This window comes from Ambystoma mexicanum, chromosome 2p (assembly GCF_040938575.1).
Source record: "Ambystoma mexicanum isolate Mex_15411 chromosome 2p, UKY_AmexF1_1, whole genome shotgun sequence".
NCBI classification, from domain to species: Eukaryota; Metazoa; Chordata; class Amphibia; order Caudata; family Ambystomatidae; genus Ambystoma; species Ambystoma mexicanum.
In genome coordinates, this window is record NC_090923.1 from 123,538,729 (window position 1) to 123,560,189 (window position 21,461).

The 21,461-nt window shown below is 45.7% G+C and overlaps 1 protein-coding gene across 3 annotated transcripts in view; it reads left to right on the forward strand.

Moving 5' to 3' along the window:
- CHCHD6 (coiled-coil-helix-coiled-coil-helix domain containing 6) overlaps positions 1-21,461 on the forward strand; it is a 3,402,742-nt gene that overhangs the window by 424,391 nt on the left and 2,956,890 nt on the right. For all 3 annotated transcript variants that reach the window (XM_069643379.1, XM_069643378.1, XM_069643380.1), the window contains exon 4: positions 15,289-15,433. In XM_069643379.1, the coding sequence (XP_069499480.1) occupies positions 15,289-15,433 (145 nt within the window). The remainder of the gene's footprint in view (positions 1-15,288; positions 15,434-21,461) is intronic.

Consider the following 21,461-nt stretch of genomic DNA (forward strand, 5'->3'; position numbering starts at 1 on the left):
CTTGGAGTTTTTAACCAGATTTTTATTTTCTGCAGGTTTTTGGACTTCATATATCCAGATAGCCTGCTCTATTACCCAGTCCAGAGATCTTTTATCATGGAAATCCCTCACCAGCTGGGTCATGATATATTTTGGGATTGCACGAAAGTTGGTAGTGACAAATTCTCTATCTGTGCGCACCCTCCTAGTGGTTTGGGCAAAGGTGTGTTTTAATTCCTGCACAAACTCTTGTGGGGCCTGTTCTTCACCACATTGTGGATTGCAGCCACTTTGCAAGCCTCTTGGGGGTTTCTATGGGTGGAAAAGTGCTTCACGATGGCGGCCTTGTAGGTGTACCATCTTGAATGTTTTCGGTCTTCCAGTCCAGCAAAGAAGCTGGAGTGCTATGTAGAGAATGTCCATTTGCCATATTCTATATCGTACTGGCTATCTTCATGTGAAATGTGTCCATCATTTGCTCATAGAGTTCCAAACGCTCCCAGACAGAATATTTTGTGTTTTTATTGTTCAGTGTCATGAAATTCTTGATGGCCTTGATCTTGCCTTGATCTGGGGTCTTTCACCAGAACTCTTTTTGGTTTATCTGCCTTCTTTCGCCACATCACCCGAGTCCATTCGCACTCAGAGTCGCTGCTATTTGAGGTCAGTTCATGATCATCTAGGCGCTCCCTGATTCTGTGTGTTTGGGAGGTGCTCGCAGAAGGGTGGGGCCTAGTTCTTCTCCCCTGTGGCGCACAGCAGAGTAGTCCTCTGAATCCTCCCTGCTTCCAGGGTTAGCAGAGTATCCTCCCCACTGCCCTGATTGAGTGGAGGTCTTCAGGACGCTCTTTTGGGTCCTCTTTTCCTGTTGTTGTGCAAATCGAACCAACTGGTCCCTTCGGAGATGGTGATTCTGTAGATCGAATTCCCTGACTTTCTCCTCATAGGAGGTTTCCGGGTCAGAGACATCAGCCATTATATTTTTGTATCTATCCAGGGATGCCCTTCTATCGATTTCTGGGGGGCGCTGACCTGTCAGCTCCATCATGTTGGGCCTATTAAATTCTAATGGCCTCATGGTTTCTTGCTCATGTGAACCGGTAGCCATGAAGTCAGCAGTGCACAAAGTATTAAATGGGTTGGAGTCCCTTAGTTCAGAGGTCATCATACTATGATCAGGGGTTGCCCTGTCCCTCTTTACATGTTCAAAGTCCCTGCAGTTTGGATTAGATATAGGATACTCTTTCTCCACCCTCGCTAGTTTTTCCTTTTCAGCCCCTATCTCTTGATAATAGGTTAAGATCTGAGCCTTTTGCTCGGCTATCAGGGCTTTACTTGTCACGACTGCTGGCAGCTGGCGAGTCTGACGGAGGTGGAAACTCCGACGCCATTAGACTGTTCTGCCACGTTTCCTTGAAACGCTATCCCGCGGTCTAGTCTTTTTCCAACATGGCCGCCGTCATGTATATAACCATTAGTTACTCGGCGGCTCAGCGTGTTGCAACTGTGCTTTCCCGTGTTGCGTGCGCTCCATTCTGTGAATCCTTCTGCGGTCTTAGTCCGCCTTCTTTTCCCTTTCCCCCGCTTCCATACTTGCTACCAGTCTACCCGTTTTTATTCCTTGCCTCTTCCTCCTGGTTCCCTGCCTCTCCACCTTCTTCTTCGTTTCTGCTTGTTTGTGGCAGTTGTGTTTTTCATCCTCACTCCCGTCTTGGAGAACTCCTCCAAAGACTTCTGCTTCAGTTACGGAAAGTTACCTCTCATCGGATCAGCCTATTCGACAGTCCTCTTCGAAGCATCGTGGGTTTTTTTTATGCCCTCGTGGCTTTTTCCCCTGAAACATATCTGGCTGTCGCGGAGAGGAGTCATTGTGAATTTCTCTATATAGAGTCACAGTGGCTTCCTTTCGAGGCAGACCGTATCTGCTCACAAAGAAGAAGACTCCAGCGCGACAACCCCGAAGAAAGAAGCTGAACTATTCTATCTCATCAGGTGAGGAGGAGGAAGGGATTTTGGGGCTGTGCAGTAATTCTAGCAGTGAGGAGGACATAGCAGATTCTGAGGTCAATCCTGTAAAGGAGTCTGATAGTCCTGACATTACTGGCCTCTATGACCCGCTTTGAGCTGCCACTTGCTTGTGGAGCCCATCTTTCTCCTCACAGAGAGCCTCATTATCTCTTTGTGCTGCCTGTATAGTTTGGGAACACTGCGCCAATTTTTGTTGCAGGAGACTCACCTCCTGAGTTTATGCCTTATTAGTTTGGGTGTTCTCTTCCAGAGCACCTTCTACCCGTCTCGTGTTCTCCAGTAACTTTCCATATTCTGTTTAAATTCATTTAGTTTCTGGAGGCCCAAATCACTTTCCTATAAATCTGTTTTTAAATTGCTTACTTCCTGACACGGGGCATCTTTCTTCTGATTTAGGGTGCCCCTTTGTTCAGCCAGGTCATCCCTTTGTTGCTTGATGGCATTTCGTTTTTGGCCTTCTTCATCAAAGTTTGGAGATGAAGCTCTCTATTTATTAATCCCTTACTCTCCTCTTCCAATTTGTCAACCTGTTTTAATAAAGTGGTTATCTGGTCTGAACAGGCTCTGTTATATGTTATTTGTTGTTTTAATTTCAGCTGACCCTCTTCCAAAGAGTCAACTTTTTCTTGACACTACTTAAGTCATTTATATAGGCCTCTTGGTCTACATTTTTGCTGTTGGAGAGCCAAGTGCTCTTTTAATTTGTTTAATATTATTTCTAGATTCTACCTCCGAATCTTGGCTCTTTTGTAATTTTTGTTCAAGCCAATTTTAGCTCAGTCTGAATTTGAGCCAAAAATTCAGATTGATTTTGCGCAAGGGTTCTATTTTCCTCATGCTTTTCCCCTAACACTCCCATATGGAGATACATGTAGGCAGTGATTCTGACAATTTTAATCTGCTCCTCTTTTATTTTCGAAGTCATGTATAACTCGATGAAAGCTTGATGTAATAGGCCACTGTCCTGCCACATGTCCATGTTCATGGCGGTGACCTGTTGCATCGTTTCTTCTAGCCAGACTTTTTCATCTTGTTCTGGCCATTCCCCTTGACAAATAATGTGTGCAGAAGGTGCTCCCTAGATATATTGATCTCAACTATTGTTCTTTCTTTATTACTTTATTTATGCAAGGGTAATCTATATTCTGTTGCTTTTGGTCTATTTTTGGGTTAATTTAGTTTTAATTTTATGAACAGGCCTGGTACTTAGGATATTTGTTTTGGGGAGGTGCTTCTACAGTGTAACCCAGTGTACCAACCACACAAAGTATCACTACCTTGAAGGTTAGTCTGCTGTGTTAAACTGCCACGGGTGGCAACACAAAACACAAATCCCGGCTACGAGCCCCCAATTTTGTTAAGGATTTCAATCGGGCGACACACCTTGGTCTCAGCACAACCCGTCTCACACACCCTTTTTCAAATACCCTGGATCACAATTGACCATGAATCAGTCCGGTAGGTGAGAATGCAAAATGTATTTTTAAAATTCAAAGGAATCGCACCATTTTTATATTGGGCAGCAATCACCAATGGGTTGATAATTAAAATGAAAAACCACTGAATCACACTTTAACTTTATACAAGAACATACCCAATGCACAAATGAATAGGAACATTTTTTCAATTAGGATAGATAGCACCCAAGTTAAGGTTCCCCCCTGCAGTGTTCCCTCAACCCACAATGAATCAAATTCTGAGTGGATAGAAAGAAGCAGCAGGTAGTCACGGATATGAGGCAGCAAACAGAATCAAAATCCGAGCTTCCCTCACAAAAAATGTGTAATGGCCTAAAATGACACTCAGAAATTGACAAATAATTGTGCGGTTAAATCTATTAGACAAATATGATTTCTCACAAGAGCAGTAATGTATAAACACTAGCATTCACAAGGCAAGGTATCAACAAAGGCATACAGTTCAAAAGCAAGTTGAAAGTAAGAACAAGATGCAGCCATATTCACACTTGGCAAAGTTGCATTTACACTTTTTCCAGTTTTAAATGTCAAAACGTTTCTTTTTTTTTTTCCAAAACAGGTGAAATATACTAAATCGGAATGTGGTTTTTGGCCAGGGTGATAGATGCACATCACAGGGACAATAAAGAAGTGAAAGGAGGGCTATAGCTGAAGAACTGGATGAGATTTGCAGGATAAAAAGAGGATCGATTTTGGTAAAATAAAGCCGTTAAACATGAGAAAATCGGTTTTGAAAGGAAGGAAAAGTTTCACTTAAACTACATTATTCAGACTACATTGTTAAAGAAAGACACCATACGATCCCAGGTTAATTTGCAACTTAATCCTTTCATCCCGCGTTCAGATCTATGTGGGAATTAATTTAAATTATTCTAAATATTGCTAAGGCGTTACAAGATGAGGTAACTGAAAAAACTGCGCTAACACTAGAAAAAACAAGGACGGTGCACAGAGAATTATAACAGTTTTGGACATGTTGTCACGGTATGGATAGGATTACTTGGAGTAGAACAAAGACAAAATATCAAGATAGGGTAGTCTATGGATTGCTATGGGAGGGGAAATACTCACAATCCGCTCTTGGATTTGGGATTAGGAACAGCCAACTGGGTTCTGGACTCCAAGGCTTGGGTCACCAGATAGCGGGCTCTCCTGGCAAAGGACAGCTGGGCAAAGGTCTGTTCATAGCACGACGCCTCAGCGGGATGGAGCTGGTAAGGAGGCGACACTGGAGAATCCCAAAGCGGGCTCAACCACCTTTCCCATTTCTCCCTGAAGTTAGTGGGATTTTGTTATGGGTTTTGGTTTTTTGGATTTCTGGATCAAGGCCTTGCTGGGATAGGGTCAGCAATGATTTGGCCTGGTAGTAATAGGATCAGCTATGCTTTGGCCTTGCAGTAGAGTCTTGAATCTTGCAAAGGTGGATCTGGAATGTCGGGATACGCAGGCGCTGGAAATTCGAGAGGGAGTGTTGTCCAGAGTTCTGTCAGTGTAACGCTCACCTGATTCCCGCAGAGGCGCCGGTCTTGACTGGGCGAATACCGTATCTTCAAAGGTGATGTGTAACACACGGTTGGCTCTTTGGGCTGGACCTCTGTGCACTGTATGTCTGACTAGAAGAGTAAGATGTCTGCAGATAGAAAATATGGGATTAATGAACTGGGGTTTTTGGGTGTCTCTCTCTTCTTCCCCTTCTCTTCTCCTGTAGAACCCCAAAGGTTAACGCTCTCACCTTAGGTAAGTGAACGCCAAGCTCTCCATCTGCCTCTGGGCAGGGTGCCGTAACCAGTTTCTTCACTGGATAAGGGTGCAGGCCTCTTGACCTCAGAGGACTGCTGTCCGTCGTTTACTGCACGAACGGTAAGTTCCGAGTATTTCAAATGTCTTTAAAAGTCTTTTGTAATGATGTCTCTTGTTTTGCAGGGTTCCGGCGATGGCGGATGACAGGCTGAAGTGAGTTGAGGATGGAACCCGTGTGAGGAATAGAAGCGCCTGGAAGCACGTAAGTAAGCGCTTGTTGCCTGCTTCACAATGCGCACTAACTGTCCTTTTATCTTGCAGGTACAAGTTCGGAGCTGCTGAAGGGTGCCGGAATACCCACTGGGTTCGGCGTGGGAAGGAGTAATGGCACGTGAGTAATAAAGTTACCCAATGTCTTTAAACGCACCTTCTTTGTCTTTCAGATGCGGGATGCAGCGCCGAAGGCCTCTGGAGCGCGCGAAGCGTTGGTAAGCTTTTGTCTTTCAGATGCCGGAATGCAGCACGAGGCGTTGCTGACAGCCGATGGACCAGGTAAGAGAAGCGCTGTCACTGAAGACCGTAATGCTAACCTGTTCTTTCTTGTCTTTATAGGTGTTGCTGAAGACTGGATTCAGGATGGTAAGCCTTTTTCCCTTATGCCCAGGATCAGATGCAGAAGACACGATGAGCGTTCTGCTGCAGAGGATGCAGAATAACGCAAAGCAAGATTCGTCCATCGGGTGTGGTTTAAATAGCCTCCTGTAGTGCTTAGGTGTCTCCTTCCACAGCCTCGCCTAGGTAAGAAAAGAGTTCCTGCTTTCCAGAAGAGTTCCAGTGTTCTGAACCTAGGGAGTGGCTCCTGCTCCACCCAACAGGAAAAGTAGTCCCAAACAGAAGAGGATTAGAGGCTCAACTGGCAGGTAAGTAAGCAGCATGGTCTGCTGCAGGTAAGTCCACCCAAGCATTATGAGCCCGGCGCTTCCAGCGCTGGGACTGGGCATATTTATGAGCCTGGTGCCACTGGCGCCAGGACAGGGTCCAAAAGGTCCCAATTGGGACTGGTTGGCACTCAGAACCTGGGTTATGGATCTGCTTCCAAAGGAGTTGGGTAAGTCCTGACCTTTTGGAAGCAGAGATCATGACAGCCAGCCACCCTTATTTATAACGCATGGTGACATCATATGGTGGGGCAGGCTTAAGCTAGGCATGCCTCGAACAACTGGATTGGCCAGGGATGATTGTTACCGCCTTACTGGCAGCTGGTTGGATTCTTAAGAGACATGACATCAGATTTATGAGATGGGTTTACTATGTCCAGAACCTCCCACAGTTTTGCCACCACCCAGTTTTGGCATAAATAGCACATTTTTACAGTTGTGACATTTGAACAGATTGCATAGGCAGATTCCATATTTTAGGCAGAGCATGACAGTCCAATGCCCAGGTCTGTGCGACATTATTTCGCTCTTTCAATAGTTTTTTGCGATCTTTGGTGGGAAATATTCGGCCTAAAATTCTATAACTTTATACATGTGTAGAGATTATCATAAGGCATGTCGGTATTGAATTTCAAAAGGGCACCATGTACACTTTCCTCAGAATGTCCAATTCGAAGGGATTGTGTCCTCTGACGTATTCCTTATCTTTGATAATACGTTTCCAGCTTGCTGGCCTCGGAAATTTTTTCTGTAGAGGGCGCTGCGCATCGACGTCTGCCGAGTCGATGTCCCTCGACGGCCACCGTATCAGCGCCAACGTCACCATGCCCATAAATAGCCACGCACGGCGTCTGTTGCTTAGTTTCGTTTTTTCGCGCTTCGTGGGGCCTCGGAACATCGTTGCTCAGTTCAGTCAGATAATCTAATCTACAATCTACTCGAAATATATCAACTCGTTCTCGATGGCATCTTCATCGGAACCGACAACGCCGCGATCCGGCTTCAAAAATTGTCGAGACTGCGGTAAAAAAATGTTAACGGATCCACACAGGATCTGCTTGTGGTGCTTGGGAGCCGAACACCATTGTTCTGAGTGTGAGGACTGCATGTCCATGACGGCGAAAGCCTTGAAAGAGCGTAAGGGGAAACTCGAGAGAGGTAAGTCAGTAAAAAGCAAAACCCCCTCGAAAGTTTCTTGGGCCGAGTCGAGGCATTCGTCTCCTCGCCGTCGAAAACATTCCCATTCTAGATCTCGAAGTAGCTCCCACCATTCGTCGAGATCAAGACACTCAAAGAAGAGACGTCGAAGATCCGCTTCCTCGTCTTCTGTTTCCCCAGAAAGGGTCTCCTGCCCCACAAAACACAGCGCTCAGGCTGAGTGGGAGGAATTCAGGAAGAAAATGTTAAGCGTCTTCGAGAAAGCATCCTCGTCCCCCTCGAAGACAGCCGAGGGTGATACCCTGGGTGAAAACCCCAAAAAATCAAATTGCCGCGAGTCGCAGCACCCGGCGAAACATTCCACCCGAGAGCGCCACGGGCCATCGGGTAAGAAGGCACCGTATTCGACGCCATCGTCGAAGATTCCTTCGACGCATGGGTCGGCGCCATCGACGCCGTTGTCGAAGGGTTCTTTGACGCATCGGTCGATCGACTCGACACCATTGTCGACGCCGATGAAGGAGAAGACCACGGCTACTCCACAGCCAGCGGTGATTCCAAGAGCCTCCGGCACGACGCCGAGACTGTCATCGATGTCCTCGAGTAGGATCCCGATCCACTCGAGTTCTTAGAGGCCTCTTCCGGCTTTCTCTATGCCGTTTTCGGCACCTTCGAAGCCTGTCACATCGGCGTCAACGACATCGACGTTTTCTCGCCCAATAATGACGGCTCCTTCTGCCTTAGAAATGGGTTTTATACCATTTCAAAGGTCAGAGTACCCTGGATTATCTTCAATTTATGAGGAAGGGGAGGATTATGACCAGGAAACATTCGAGTTGCAGAGGACCACACTGCCGGTTTCAGAGGATTTCACCTCTGAGGAAAAAAGGTTGAAAGACCTACAGGAGTCATTACATGAGGCAAGTGGGCTGGACACTTCCCCAGAAGTGGAATTTGTTAAGCCAGATCCAGGGGAACATGCCGAAACACCCTATAGAACCCTGATGGCAAGAATTATTGAATTCATGGGTTGGTCTGTGCCTTCGCCTGTTTTTCAACAGGATGACCTGACAAACATATTAGACAAAGGTCCACAAGAGGATTCCTGTGGTCCCCTTCCATACAGCCTTACAAAGAAAAATTGCATTTAACTGGGAAACTCCTGACGTTATCCCTGCTGTCAACAAAAGATTATCAGCCAAGTATTGGGTAGCTGCTGCTGACCCTGAATACCTATCGAAACACCCGACTCCAGAGAGTCTGGTGGTCCAAGCGGCAACTTCATCAAGCAGCAGGACCGCTTACCCTACTGTCCCACAGGATAGTGATGACAAGAGGTACGATTCTATGGCAAAGAAAGTCTTCTCTGCTTGTAGTATGGCGTTGAAGTCCATCAACGCCACCTGTACGCTCGCCAGGTTCAGTCACAAACTGTGGGAGTGTGCTTCATCAGCGGCTGACTGCATACCCGAAGGAGAGGAGAAGGAAGCCTTCCTCAACATTATTAAGGATGGCAAGGATGCCATGTGCGAGTCACTTCAAACTGGCATCGATTCCGCTGACATTATCAGCAGGGACATGGCGGCAAGTACAACAATCCGCAGGCATGCGTGGTTGCAGAAGTCTGGCTTCGCTCCAGATGTACAGGCCAGACTTTTGAATATGCCCTTTGACGGCTCTTCATTATTCGGAAAAAAGGCTGATGACAGTCTGGTAAAGTTGCAGACAACTAAAGCAGCAGCAAAATCTTTAGGAGCTGCTATCTGCCAAACTCCTTTTCGCCCCTCAGGAACCTCTAGGAGGGGAAAGTCCTTTCGCTATTATTCCGCATTCGGGAAAGGCAGAGGACAGCCAGCTCAAAGAGGCCAGAGAAGATCCACCCGACGTGGACGGGTCAAAGGTATTTGTATTTGTTTTATTTGTATAGCGCAAACCAGGCCCGCAGGCTACCAGGTGCATATCTTAGCAACAGTGGTTCCATAATATAACGACATTTCAGGTAACATTTAAATTGACATAGTAATCAAACACATTGGTGGTTTGTGCAGAGATCCATAGGTAATCAAGTATTCAGAGTGCAGCTTGGTCATCAGATGTTACTAGCCAATGTTTGGCTTTGTGTTTGAATAGATTCAGAGAACGAAGGGCGTTCTGCCCTTGTTATGTGTGGGATCACAAAGGCGCTGCTGGAAGCCTAGGTTGGAAAGGGTAGTGTCAACTTCAGAGGCCATGTGGTCCTTGGGATCGGAAAGGCCGAGGTTGAAGTCGCTTAATAGCAGTATCTGGGAATTGGGCTTGGTATTAGCCGACATGGTGGAAGCAACATCATCAATAAACGAGCCCAGTGGACCTGGAGATCTGTATACAAGATAGAGTGTTGCTGTGTTGGTGGGAGAGAGGGAAAGTTTCACCGATGGTGATTCTGCAGAACTGAATTGTGTGTACTAAGGCCGCAGCAGCAGCAGGTGCCTCTTTACCCTCGGCATGTGCATCAGCCGCCCCCAAACCACTCTGAGGTCTTTCCACACAAGACACCTGTAGGGGGCAGGTTAACTCACCATCTGACGGAATGGCAGGCTATAACATCAGATGCTTGGGCATTGGAGACAGTTGCCCAGGGTTACTGCCTACCCTTTCTACACATTCCTCAGAGCCATCCACCGGGGAACAGCTCTCTAAAAGTTCCAGATCCGCTCCTCTTGCAGGAAATTATAGACCTGCTAGAGAAAGGTGCAATAGAACCGGTACCTGTAGCGGACAGGAACAAGGGCTGGTACTCCCCCCTACTTTCTCATACCAAAGAAGGACGGAGGACTGCGACCCATCCTGGACTTACGAGAATTGAACAAGTTCCTCAGGAAGGACAAGTGCAAGATGGTAACTCTCTCTCAGATCCTTCAGTCCCTCCAGCTCCAGGACTGGCTGGTATCTCTGGACCTTCAGGATGCTTATTTCCATGTGCCAATCCATCTCAAACACAGGAAATACCTGAGGTTCGCAATTGGCGACTCTCATTATCAATTTCGAGTTCTGCCAATTGGGCTGACCTCCGCCCCGAGGGTCTTCACCAAGCTAATGTCGGTAGTGGCTGCGAGTCGAAGGAGGGAAGGGATCCACGTCTACCCCTACCTAGACGATTGGTAGGGGTAGACGTGATCAGGGCTGTATCTTCGGAACAATCTCAGACCCAGCTAGATTATGCCTGCCACTTCCTTCACAAACTGGGCTTCTCCAAGTCACAGAGACTCCAGTTCATTGGAGCGGTCCTGGACACTTCCCTGGGAAAAGCCTTGCCACCAGAGGTGAGGGCTCAAGATATTCTGCAGGTGGTCAACAAGTTTCAAAATGCCCAACGTCTCCCAGCCTTTGACTTTTTGAGGTTGCTAGGCCTCATGGCGTCCTGCATCTTCCTTGTGCCAGAGGCTCGCCTGAGAATGAGATCTCTTCAGTGGGCACTGAGAACTTTGTGGTCGCAATTCTCAGGGAGAATGACTGATCTCCTCCGGATTCCGGACAAAGTAGCCCGCAACCTTCTATGGTGGGCCTATCCAGAGTACATCATGAAAGGAGAACTGTTTTGGCAACCATGGCCGGAGATAACAGTAGTCACAGACGCCTCACTCACAGGGTGGGGAGCTCATGCCAACGACTTGACCATCAGCGGTCGTTGGTCTCCATCGGAGTCCAGACTACACATCAATCTATTGGAGCTGAAAGCGATCAGTCTAGCGATGAAAGCTTTCCTGCCATCAGTACAGGGGAGAAATGTCCTGATAATGACGGACAACACGGTGGCCATGCAGTACTTCAAGAAAAGAGGAGGCGAAGGGTCACTGCCACTTTGCAGAGAGGCAATGCAGCTCTGGTTTTGGGCAATTCGAGAAGAAATTTCTCTATCGGCTGAACTTGACAGCGGACGCTCTGAGCAGGCAGAGCACAGTCTCCCATGAGTGGGAACTAGCTCAGGAAGTCTTTCAAGAGATCTTCGCCCTTTGGGGAACCCTCAGGTGGATCTGTTCACCACAAGCACCAACAAGAAGTGCGATCTGTTCTGTTCAAGGGAATTTCCCCCGAGAGGAGCTCTAGGAGACGTGTTCGTAGTGGACTGGGAGTTTCCACTCCTCTACGCGTTTCCACCAGTCCCTGTTATTCCTCAATTGATCAGGAGGTTGAGAAGATTCCGGAAAACCATGATCCTAATTGCCCCGGACTGGGCCAGGAGAACGTGGTACCCGGACCTTCTAGATATGTCCATCTCCCCTCCAATCCGTCTTCCACTTACAGAGAATCTTCTCTCGTAGTAGGGAGGTCAGGTTCTCCATCCAGACATCGGAACCCTCAACCTTCACGCTTGGCTTCTGAAAGGGTGAGGTACAAGGATTGGGATCTCCCTGACGACGCCATGGAGGTGTTGCTTTCGGCCAGAAGGCCAGCAACAAAGTCTTTATACCGCTGCCGTTGGAACAAATTTTGCAGCTTGTGTACAGAAGGGAATATCGACCCTTTTTCATGTGGTACACCAACAGTGTTATCCTTTCTACTCTACCTGGCAAACTCAGGCCTTCAAGTTGGCACTGTAAAAGGCTATCTCGCAGCGCTTTCATTCTTCAAGCGCACTGCGGAGGAACCATCCTATTTCAAACTACCTCTAGTGATACAATTTCTCAAGGGGTTAACTAATGTTTATCCTCCAAAACCATTCCAAGTTTGCTTATGGGACTTAAATTTAGTCTTAAACTTCCTAATGGGCACTCCATTAGAACCACTTCACTCTTGTTCGCTGAGATTTCTCACGCTTATAACTGTCCTATTGGTAGCACTAACATCTGCTAGGAGGGTGAGCGAGCTACAAGCTCTCTCCTGTAAACCCCCACATACAATTTTCCACAAGGACAAAGTTGTCCTACAGGTGAAGCCTAATTTCCTCCCAAAGGTGGTTTCTGAATTTCATATTACTCAGAAAATTACCTTACCTTCGTTCTACCCTCCTCCCCATCCGGGGAAAGAGGAAGAAAGACTACATAGGCTGGACCCAAGGCGAGCTCTCAGCTTTAACATCAGCAGAATGGCTAGGATCAGGCAAGCAGACCAACTGTTTGTAGGATACTCAGGTCACAAGTTGGGACTACCCATAACAAAACAAACCATTTCCAGGTGGCTTATGTTGGCCATTCTGGAATGTTAGAAACTGGCAGGGAAAGAGCCACCCCAAAAGCTCATTCAACCAGGGGTATCGCAGCCTCTTCGGCTCTCCAAAGAGGAGTACCGGTCAGAGACATATGTGCTGCTGCCACATGGTCGTCCGCACATACATTCACACAATTTTACAACCTGGATTCCTCCACTAGCCAAGAGACCAGATTTGGCAAGGCCGTATTACATTCGGTCCATCCCTAAAGGGATACATAACATTCTTACTCCCACCTCCAATTGCATGCCACTGCTATGGGAGTCTATCAAAGATAAGGAATACGTCGGAGGACACAATCCCTTCGAAGAACAAGTTACTTCTTACCTTGTAACGTTCTTTCGACGGGATGTTCCTCCGACGTATTCCTTATCGCCCCTCCCATCCATCCATGCAGTAATACTTCCCTTGTGGTTGCAGCTTACGCTCCTTCAAGGTCAATAACCAATTCAGGCATAACTTTTCTTATGCTACAAAACGGAACTGAGCAACGGACGCCACGCATGGCTATTTATGGGCATGGTGACGTCAGCGCCGATACGATGGCCGTCGAGGGACATCGACTCGGCGGACGTCGACGCGCAGCGCCCTCTACAGAAAATATTTACGAGGCCAGCAAGCTGGAAACGTATTATTAAAGATAAGAAATATTTCGGAGGAACATCCCGACGAAAGAACGTTACAAGGTAAGAAGTAACTTGTTCTTCTCTGCCATTTCTGTTCCCAATATGGCAGTGAAGGCTACCACATCTTGTTTGAAAACCACAAAAATGACATTTAAACTGTTAACATTTTACATTCCTGCGAAGTCCTGTAGCAAAGATAAGTCTTAAAAGTTTATTACTAATATATTCTTTTGAAATGAATGTTCTGCCTTTGTCCTCCAAATATGACCATGTACTTCCAGGCTGATCTTGAGTTGGCTTTGAAGCTCACAGTAAAAGTTGCAAGGACGTGTGTTCGCACATATGTGTCCCAGAATTTCTATTGTAAGAGGCCTCTGCCCAGACAAATGTCTGATGAGCGTGTGACCTTTCTTTGTCTTAGTCTATTCAACATTTTCAAAGGTAGCAATTACCAGGTAGGTGTCCTGGATCTCTCTTGTGGCTTCTCTTGGGGATAGGGCACTGCTGTTGTCAGCCAAATGTCCCTGGAGCCATGGCAGAAACCTGTTTGTGCTGATTTTCAGAAGGCAGTCCCTGTCTTTATTTCTTGATGTTTATTTTGTTCTGAATCAAAAGCAAGCCTGTTGAATAAAACATCCATATATGTTTCCTAGCAAAACCCCTTTACATTGCTAGGCCAGGACAGGTTTTCATTCAACATGGTACTTTTAAAACAGGCATTTGTTTTTGTTTGCAAAAGCCAATTTGACACATTGTGAATGCTGCTGGGATTTCTCTTTTAAAAGGTTTGCTCTTCCATCTGACTTCCCAATATTGTACTGCATCCCCAGACAGTTTTTCTCATACAGCAATCTGTTTAAGACACAGGTCCACTGAAATTGACCCATGCGCAGAGAGCTAGGATTTGTGTTAAAGCAGTGATTTTTGATATATTGTAGGCCAAAAACTCAAGCGTTTTTCTGTGCAGTTGAAAATAAAGCTTCTTTTGATTCCTCAGATTTCGCTGAGACAGCCTGTCATTCAGGAATAATGCTCTTTTCTGATGGAGCACAATATGAATATGGATGGGCATGGCAGGGCCTCACTGATAAAAGCAGAGTAATGTAGAACAGATGAAAAGAGCATCAGAGCGGCATCATTTTAAATGTAAAATATTTCTCTTTTTCAATGGGAAACTTTGGGCTTGCAGCAAAGCAGCGCTGCTTTTTCACTCCGCTTTTTTAGTACACACAAGAACACATCCTGGTGCCCTGTCTCGGGGTTCTCCCTGTTGTATCTTGCCCAATAGGTGTTTGGCAAGATGGTGCAGCTATCCTTTTGTTGCTGCCAAACGCAGTTTTGATGCAATGGTGCTCCAAGAAGCCAGCGCAGACATTTTGCTGTTGACTGCAGAAGCGCAGCTTGGTTCTGGAAGGGAATTCTGCTGAGTTGGTAAATCTATCCCACAAGAGACCATGAGTGATCATTTCTGAAAGCCAGTCTGAATGTTAGCATGGTCATGTGCTCACGCTGTCTTTTGGGAGTGCTGCAACTTAAACCTATTGAAAATATTGAGTGGCCATTCTGAGCTCTTTGGCAGACTTAAACACAGAGGAGCAGTGATTCTCAATATACCAAATGGTACAATCCATTAAGGTTTTGAGAATCAAAAAACTATTTTAGAAGGAATATTTAGTTAATCAAATTTCATTGTGACATCTAGGAGATGCTCAACCAGTTCTGTTTTCAATGCTTTCCAGGATTTGTAGTCCTGGATCTGTAATATTGAATTGTCAAACTAGAAGTCCTAGAATGTAAAGTAAAAGGACTGGGTGACCAGTTTTAGTTAACTTGGAGAAGGGCCCATGGGGACCTATAGCAATGCTCAGTCGCCTATGGGTAAAGAGCAGTTTATCTGAATTCTGACAGATAAGTCTGAAAGTTGCATTGATAATGAATTTAGGATTAGAGAAAAAGGTTTATGGAAGTGGGAATGGAGCGTAGGATTTCCAGACTCTGTACCACTTTGTGTCTCACTCAAAGCCATTTGAAAATCTAGCCCTTTCCATGAGGAAAAGTTTCATTTGTGTGGCGAAAGACTTGAAACGCAAGTAAAATCTCTTCTGGCGGTTGCAGAATTACCCAGTAACCCTATTTGTTTTCTCGAAACCCAGGTATGAGAGGGAGCAAGTCATAATCCAAGAGGAGCTGGCCCGGCTTGCAAAGAAAGAGCGCGATGCAGCCCGAGAAAACCTCAGCTCCAACATGCTTAGGGAGAAGAATTTGACTAATGATGAGCGGAAGAAAGCCGCATATCTGGTAAGTCCTGTTTATGACTACTGTCATTGTGCAAAAGGCAGTGCTTCTAAATGACAATGAAAAAAGCATTGTAAGGAACAGCTTTTAAGATAAAGCTGGTCACGCTTTTTGAAAATAGACTTGTAAGCCCCACGAGAGAAGCATTCCAATGAGATCGGTGTTCTTTAATTTATGTCAAATGTCATCAAGTTGCTCTTGCACGCAATTTGCCTCTGGTTGCAGGCAATTACCTGGTACTGGATGTTTCATGCTACCCAAGACTTCAGTGTTTGTCTTTTGATCTGTGCTCATGCACCTTGCCTTCCCCTCAAGTGATTTTATCTCAGAATGTTATTACCATGGAACAAGGTGCTGCTGGGAGTGTAGCTAATGTGATTACAAACTGTTAAGAGGATATCTGATACAAGGGTCATTAAACAGGGTAGAGGTGAGGTTTTACAGGGCAGCCAATCCCAAATGACGCTGAAGCTAGGTCCTCATCTCCTGGAAGGTACTACGAACACTCAGAAATGAGCGTTTTGGTTGGGTGTCATAGGACAAGGCACAGCAGGTTTCTCCGCTCTCTAGTATACTCTCTACTGACAATCCTAAAACAGGATTTTGTGCTAGAACCCCTCCTACCAGACCTGATATGGTGCTAATAAGGTACACCAAAGGGCTCTTTTCAGCCCCTTTGCAATGTGAGGAACAAATCACCACAGTCTAGAAATCTGTGTTGATGAGTCTCTTCTTTCTGATATATGATTTGCCATCAATATGTGTAGCTGGGTGTGCACCAGTATTGCAATATCCAGGTGGGACCCACTATACCATAATTTCTCTTGGGGTCTGGCTTTCACAGTTCAACACAACCATGGGGAATGACTCCCTTCCCCTGGCCTTGATAACCAAGAGAATGACTCCCTTCTCCTGGTATCCTTGATCCTCCCTTAAGGATATTTTGGAACAGTCAATATAAATGATGTTCAGGGTCCCAGACCAAGGCTCCTCCTCATCTTGATTTTGGCCAACTTGGTTCACTATCCTGCAAAGTACTGCCATGAGGAACATGATTTGTGCTTACTTTCTGTTTTGTGTGTGGGTGCTAATAGCCTAAGCTCCATCTTGTAGCCCAAACGAATAAATTACTTGTTCTTTTGTGATGAATGGCTTCTCAACTACTTTGTAGTCCCAATATCAAGGACCGCATATTCCCAAGTGATATTAGGACCAAGACCTTTGGAAATACATAATTTGATCACACAGACTTGGGAGTATTTGTATTGGTATTTATTCGAACTGGGATGACCGATTCGTTCAGAAATTACTACGAATAACACACATTTACAGATGGCAGAGGCATTCCAACGAAGGGTACCTGTAAAATATCACAAAAATGCAAACAAGTAGTGAGCCCGTTTTTTGCACCCTTAAAGGATGTGTAACGGCATGAATAGAACATCGCTTCGACCATGAAGCACTGATTTTGAGAATCAGGGGCATCGAATTAAAGTCTTACATCAGACCTATGGGCGATCTAAAGATTAATCACTCAGCAAATCAAATAGTTTGGTCAGAGAGGAACATCACTAATACTGTAAGAGCGACATCGTACTTGTCCACTACTAGCCTCAAAGTGTTTGAGGAAATATCGCTAGAAGAAATTGAGAGGTGGCTAGCTTCCTTTGCTAATTCCCATGCTACATCAAAGACAAACTTGGCCATAAGAGAATCTCAACCAAGAAATGTCTTTGATAGAGCGATTAGGGACGCTAAACGTAAATTAACGGGCGACATTATGAAAGCCAAGAAGTGATCTCTAGGAAATTAAAAAAACAAGTACCATTTGTCCCTCAAACAATAGAGGCGGTCTTGTAGAGGCATTTTGTGGCAGCACACTGTGACAACATTATGCAGTAGGAACAATCAAAGCATCTGGTCTCTTCTCTGTGAAGCCAAGGTTAGTAGACCGTATTTCCTCATCAACCCAATTAGTGCACGCACTTGGCGTTTATTCCTTTCCAAATGTAACTCCCCTGATTGTGTATGTTAAATTGTAGTTGTAGTTTAGCTGAACATAAACAAGAGAGTTTTCCCTTTATTGTAAAGGTCGATGATTTAGGGTCCAAAATTAAGAGCCTTAAATCTTCTAGTGCACCAGGTCCGAACGGATTAGCAAATGTGGTCTTTAACAATGACCCCCTATTTCTGGGCCCGTCTTCTTAAAATTCTTTTTGATAAAGTGTTCTTAGATGGGACGATTCCCAGTACTGAGCCGGGCAATTATTGACTACTTTCCATGCTGGACTGTATTGGGAAACTTTTTGCGTCACTCTCAACTCCAATGTTTGCAGGTTTGGGTTGATAAAGATGGAATACTGGGCAGATTCCAGAGTGGGTTCAGGCGTGATTACTTAACGGCCCATAATCCATTAGTATTGGATAAAATAAGTACCAGAGCACTCCGTCTTAATAACCCGCCACTGTATGCGTTCATCGATTTTTAAAGCTGCCTTCGATACAGTGAGCATGGGACGTCTGTGGCACAAACTCCATTTGATGGGCTGTCCCCCCTGGAATTCTTTACTATCTTATACTTCTTCACACAAACACAACTGTGCTCCTTAAATTGGACGCGCAGGGAACCATGGAATCTAACAGTGATATCAGTCAAAACTGTGGGGTAAAACGGGGGTGTTTACAGCCTCATTGCTATATAATCTTCTGGTGCCGCTTCTAACAGTTCAGAATTCTCCCCCTTAAAATTGACACTACTCACTGCACAGTGCTGGCTTATGCCAATGATTTAGTCATCTTAGACCACATGTTTGGTGGGATACAGAGATCGGCGGCAGCGCTGTGGACCTATGCTGATAGCAATGGCCTGGCTATCAATCAGGATAAAACCCTATTGATTCTATTTTCTGGCAAAAAGATTGCCAGACTACGTTTATACGTCCAGGCCATTAAAGTGACTTACAGCCCTTCATATAAATATCTTAGTGTTGAATTTGATGCAGATGGAGGATACAATACCTGCATTCAGATGCGTACGAGGAAGGCGGCGCACCTGACTGCTCTAATATGCCAATTTATGAAACAAAGAAGTGGGTTTTCTATATGGGGAGCTTGACAACTCTACATTCAATGCATGGTCATTACTGTGATATATGGGCTGAAAGCACTAACCATGATCAATCTCAAATGGTTGCAGTTAATTGAGGGACGGTTCTGGAGGAAGCTTCTGGGGCTTCCGACCTGTGTGCCCATGGCAATAATCAGGCTGGAGTTGGTATTCTCTCATTAAGATCGTATGTGTTAAAGAAAAGAGCACAGATGCTCAATGTTCCAACCAATCCACTCTTGATTAGCATGGGTGACGAGGAACGCAAAACTCAAGCAAACTCGTCTCTGGGGAAGAGCATTGGTGCTCTCTTTCATAACATAGGGTGGGTACCCAAGTGGGGAGATGATTACCTTGGTATGAAGTCCTCCTTGGGAAGGCGCATGGACCTTTGGAACTGGCACACACATGTCACTCATTTGGGTCGATTAAAGTTATGTATTTATCTCAACTGTATTGTACACATTTCAGAGACCCCAAGGCTATCTGAATCTTTGTCCTTTCCCTAGCCTCAGAAGGTGTATACTTCTGTTAAGAATCAATCATCTGCCAGTCTTATCTGTAGTTGGTGTGGAGTGTGGTATTCCGAAAGATGAACGTTTTTGCCGGATAGGCTCTAATACTCTTACTACGCTTACTCTCTCCTATACACCAAACACAGCAATACTGTGACACATTTGGTATAGCTGGTCTCGTACTACCAAGTCCCCACGGACTTCTCATCATCCTAATAAAACACAGCTAGCTGAGCACATACCGCTAGCTTTAGGCGTCTCCTCTGGCCTAACGCAGTCAGAACTCAGTCTGGGTGTCCACCCTCCAGACTGAACACATCCAACTGATTTCCTCAGCACCACACCTACCGCCAGGAAGCAACTATTATGCAACAGCCACACCAGCTGCACACATATCCGGTGCGCCCACGCACTATACAACACTCTCTCTACTGACTTGAACTGTGGTTCCCGAGGGCGTTCAACCTACCAGTGCTTTGAGATCATACCAATGATACATAAGGCGCTATATAAATGCCAAATAACATAACATAATAGGGAACAGAGCGAAACTGCAAAACACGTCCTGACAGAATTCCCCTCAATGAGAGTAACCTATATTAACCATCTTGGCAGATTTGTCCATCAGTTGGAGATAATCGGAGATCCTTCATTCTGGAATCAATGCATTAATACTAGCAACCAAAGCTTGCGTATGTCCCTGTTTAGGATATGAAATATAGTGGGAAAACGCTAAAATACAATGGGCAAAACTGGGGAAGTGTATCAGTGAGTAAGATCAAAGCGATCTCTCTGGAACCCCGTGTGCAAGTGGGGGCCTTGTAAGGGCCCTTTCAGGGTTTTCTACCTCCTTCCACACAAATTGTTGCCCTTTGAACCAGCACTAAAATTACTGAGCACATGATTAAGAATACTTTTGTGGAATCCATTGAGTGTATCTTGTCTTTATGGACTATGCATTTGTATTGGGATTTGCACTCGGAATTAATTGAATGTAAATTGAATGTAAGTTGAATCGAACCTAATGGAATTTTAATGTTCTTTTTGAGGCCCATATACTTACTTATTTCTTTTATGTTCTCCATCTTTCTGTTTTTTTCTGTTTTAAATTCTAATTAATTTACGTTCTAAGTCCATATTATGTTTTTTATTGTTATATATTGTCTTATTTTATCATGTGTAACGTTTTTCAAAACTTTATCACATTAAATTAAATAAATAAGAAAATCACTGGTGCGGGCTCTGTGGGCTGTGTGTCACAAAAAAGTACAGATGCAGAGATGGGACGCCTTAAGAAATGGCAAAAAAAGATCTTTCAATTATTGCAATAAGACTGTTGTGATCTATGTCATTCTCTTTTTAGAGAAAACAATATGTTAGGCTGACGATAAGACAAATAAAAGCTAGAATTGAGCACCAGCAGTGTAGTAGAAATAAGGTCAGCCCAGTGCCTTTGGTATCCCATTTATATAGCAGCAGACCACAGTATAACAAAAAGTAATACATGAAAAATGACACTAATCTTGGAGACCTCAAGGTGGCGCGGAGCAAGCTGGCCGCTTAAGCCGTAGCTTCTGCCACACCCCAGCAAACATCCAGTAAATGATCCATTCCCTCCTGTGCTCTTGGTGTTGGAGTAAGTGGTGTTAGGGGGGAGCCCTGGACGCAGCAGCAGTGAAATCTGTCAAGAAATAAAGTTGGAGATGCAGAAGCTGCGTTTCGCACAGTGAAGGGCCTGCTCGGAGCGGAGGCAGCGATGGCTGGCCCAAAAGGATACAGGGTAACGACCAGTGAGGCACGTCCTGGGTCAGTGAAAAGGCGGGCCAGCCCGATCATTCTCCCCCTCCCCCCGCTCCCCACACCTTCCTGTCCCTCTAGGGAGCTTGTGAGAACGAAGATGAAAAGAAAAGGGCATCTTTGCTCAGGAGGATGCGAGGCCGAGCACCTCGATTGCCAGCGGCTGCAGGAGGCTGGAGCCCACACGTTTCCTGCGGTGTCAGTAGACAGGAATCAGGAGTCTCTGCGTTGGGGGGTGGAGGCCCCAGATTGTAGTGTCAGGATAAGTGGCCACAGGAAGGAGTTGAGCTCCATCGAAATGTGCAAAGGGCGGACCTAAGGAGGGGTTGAAGTGGAGGTTTGTGCACAGCAAAATAAAGGCTGGCTCCTCGGGTGGGACCGGGACCAGTGAGGAGGCCGGCGGGAGCGACTGAGCTGGCCCGGGCCGAATTGGCCGTGATAACTGAATTTGAAAGTGGGCAGAGCGGCGGCAGGGAGGAGGGCTGCAGAGGAGTGCAGTGACACGTGGAGGAGGGATGCCACTCGCTCCCCACCAGTGGGAACTGTAGCAGCTGATTTGGGCAGCTTCCACGGTATGGCCACATTAAGGCAAATGGGGGTTTTCCAAGGCCAG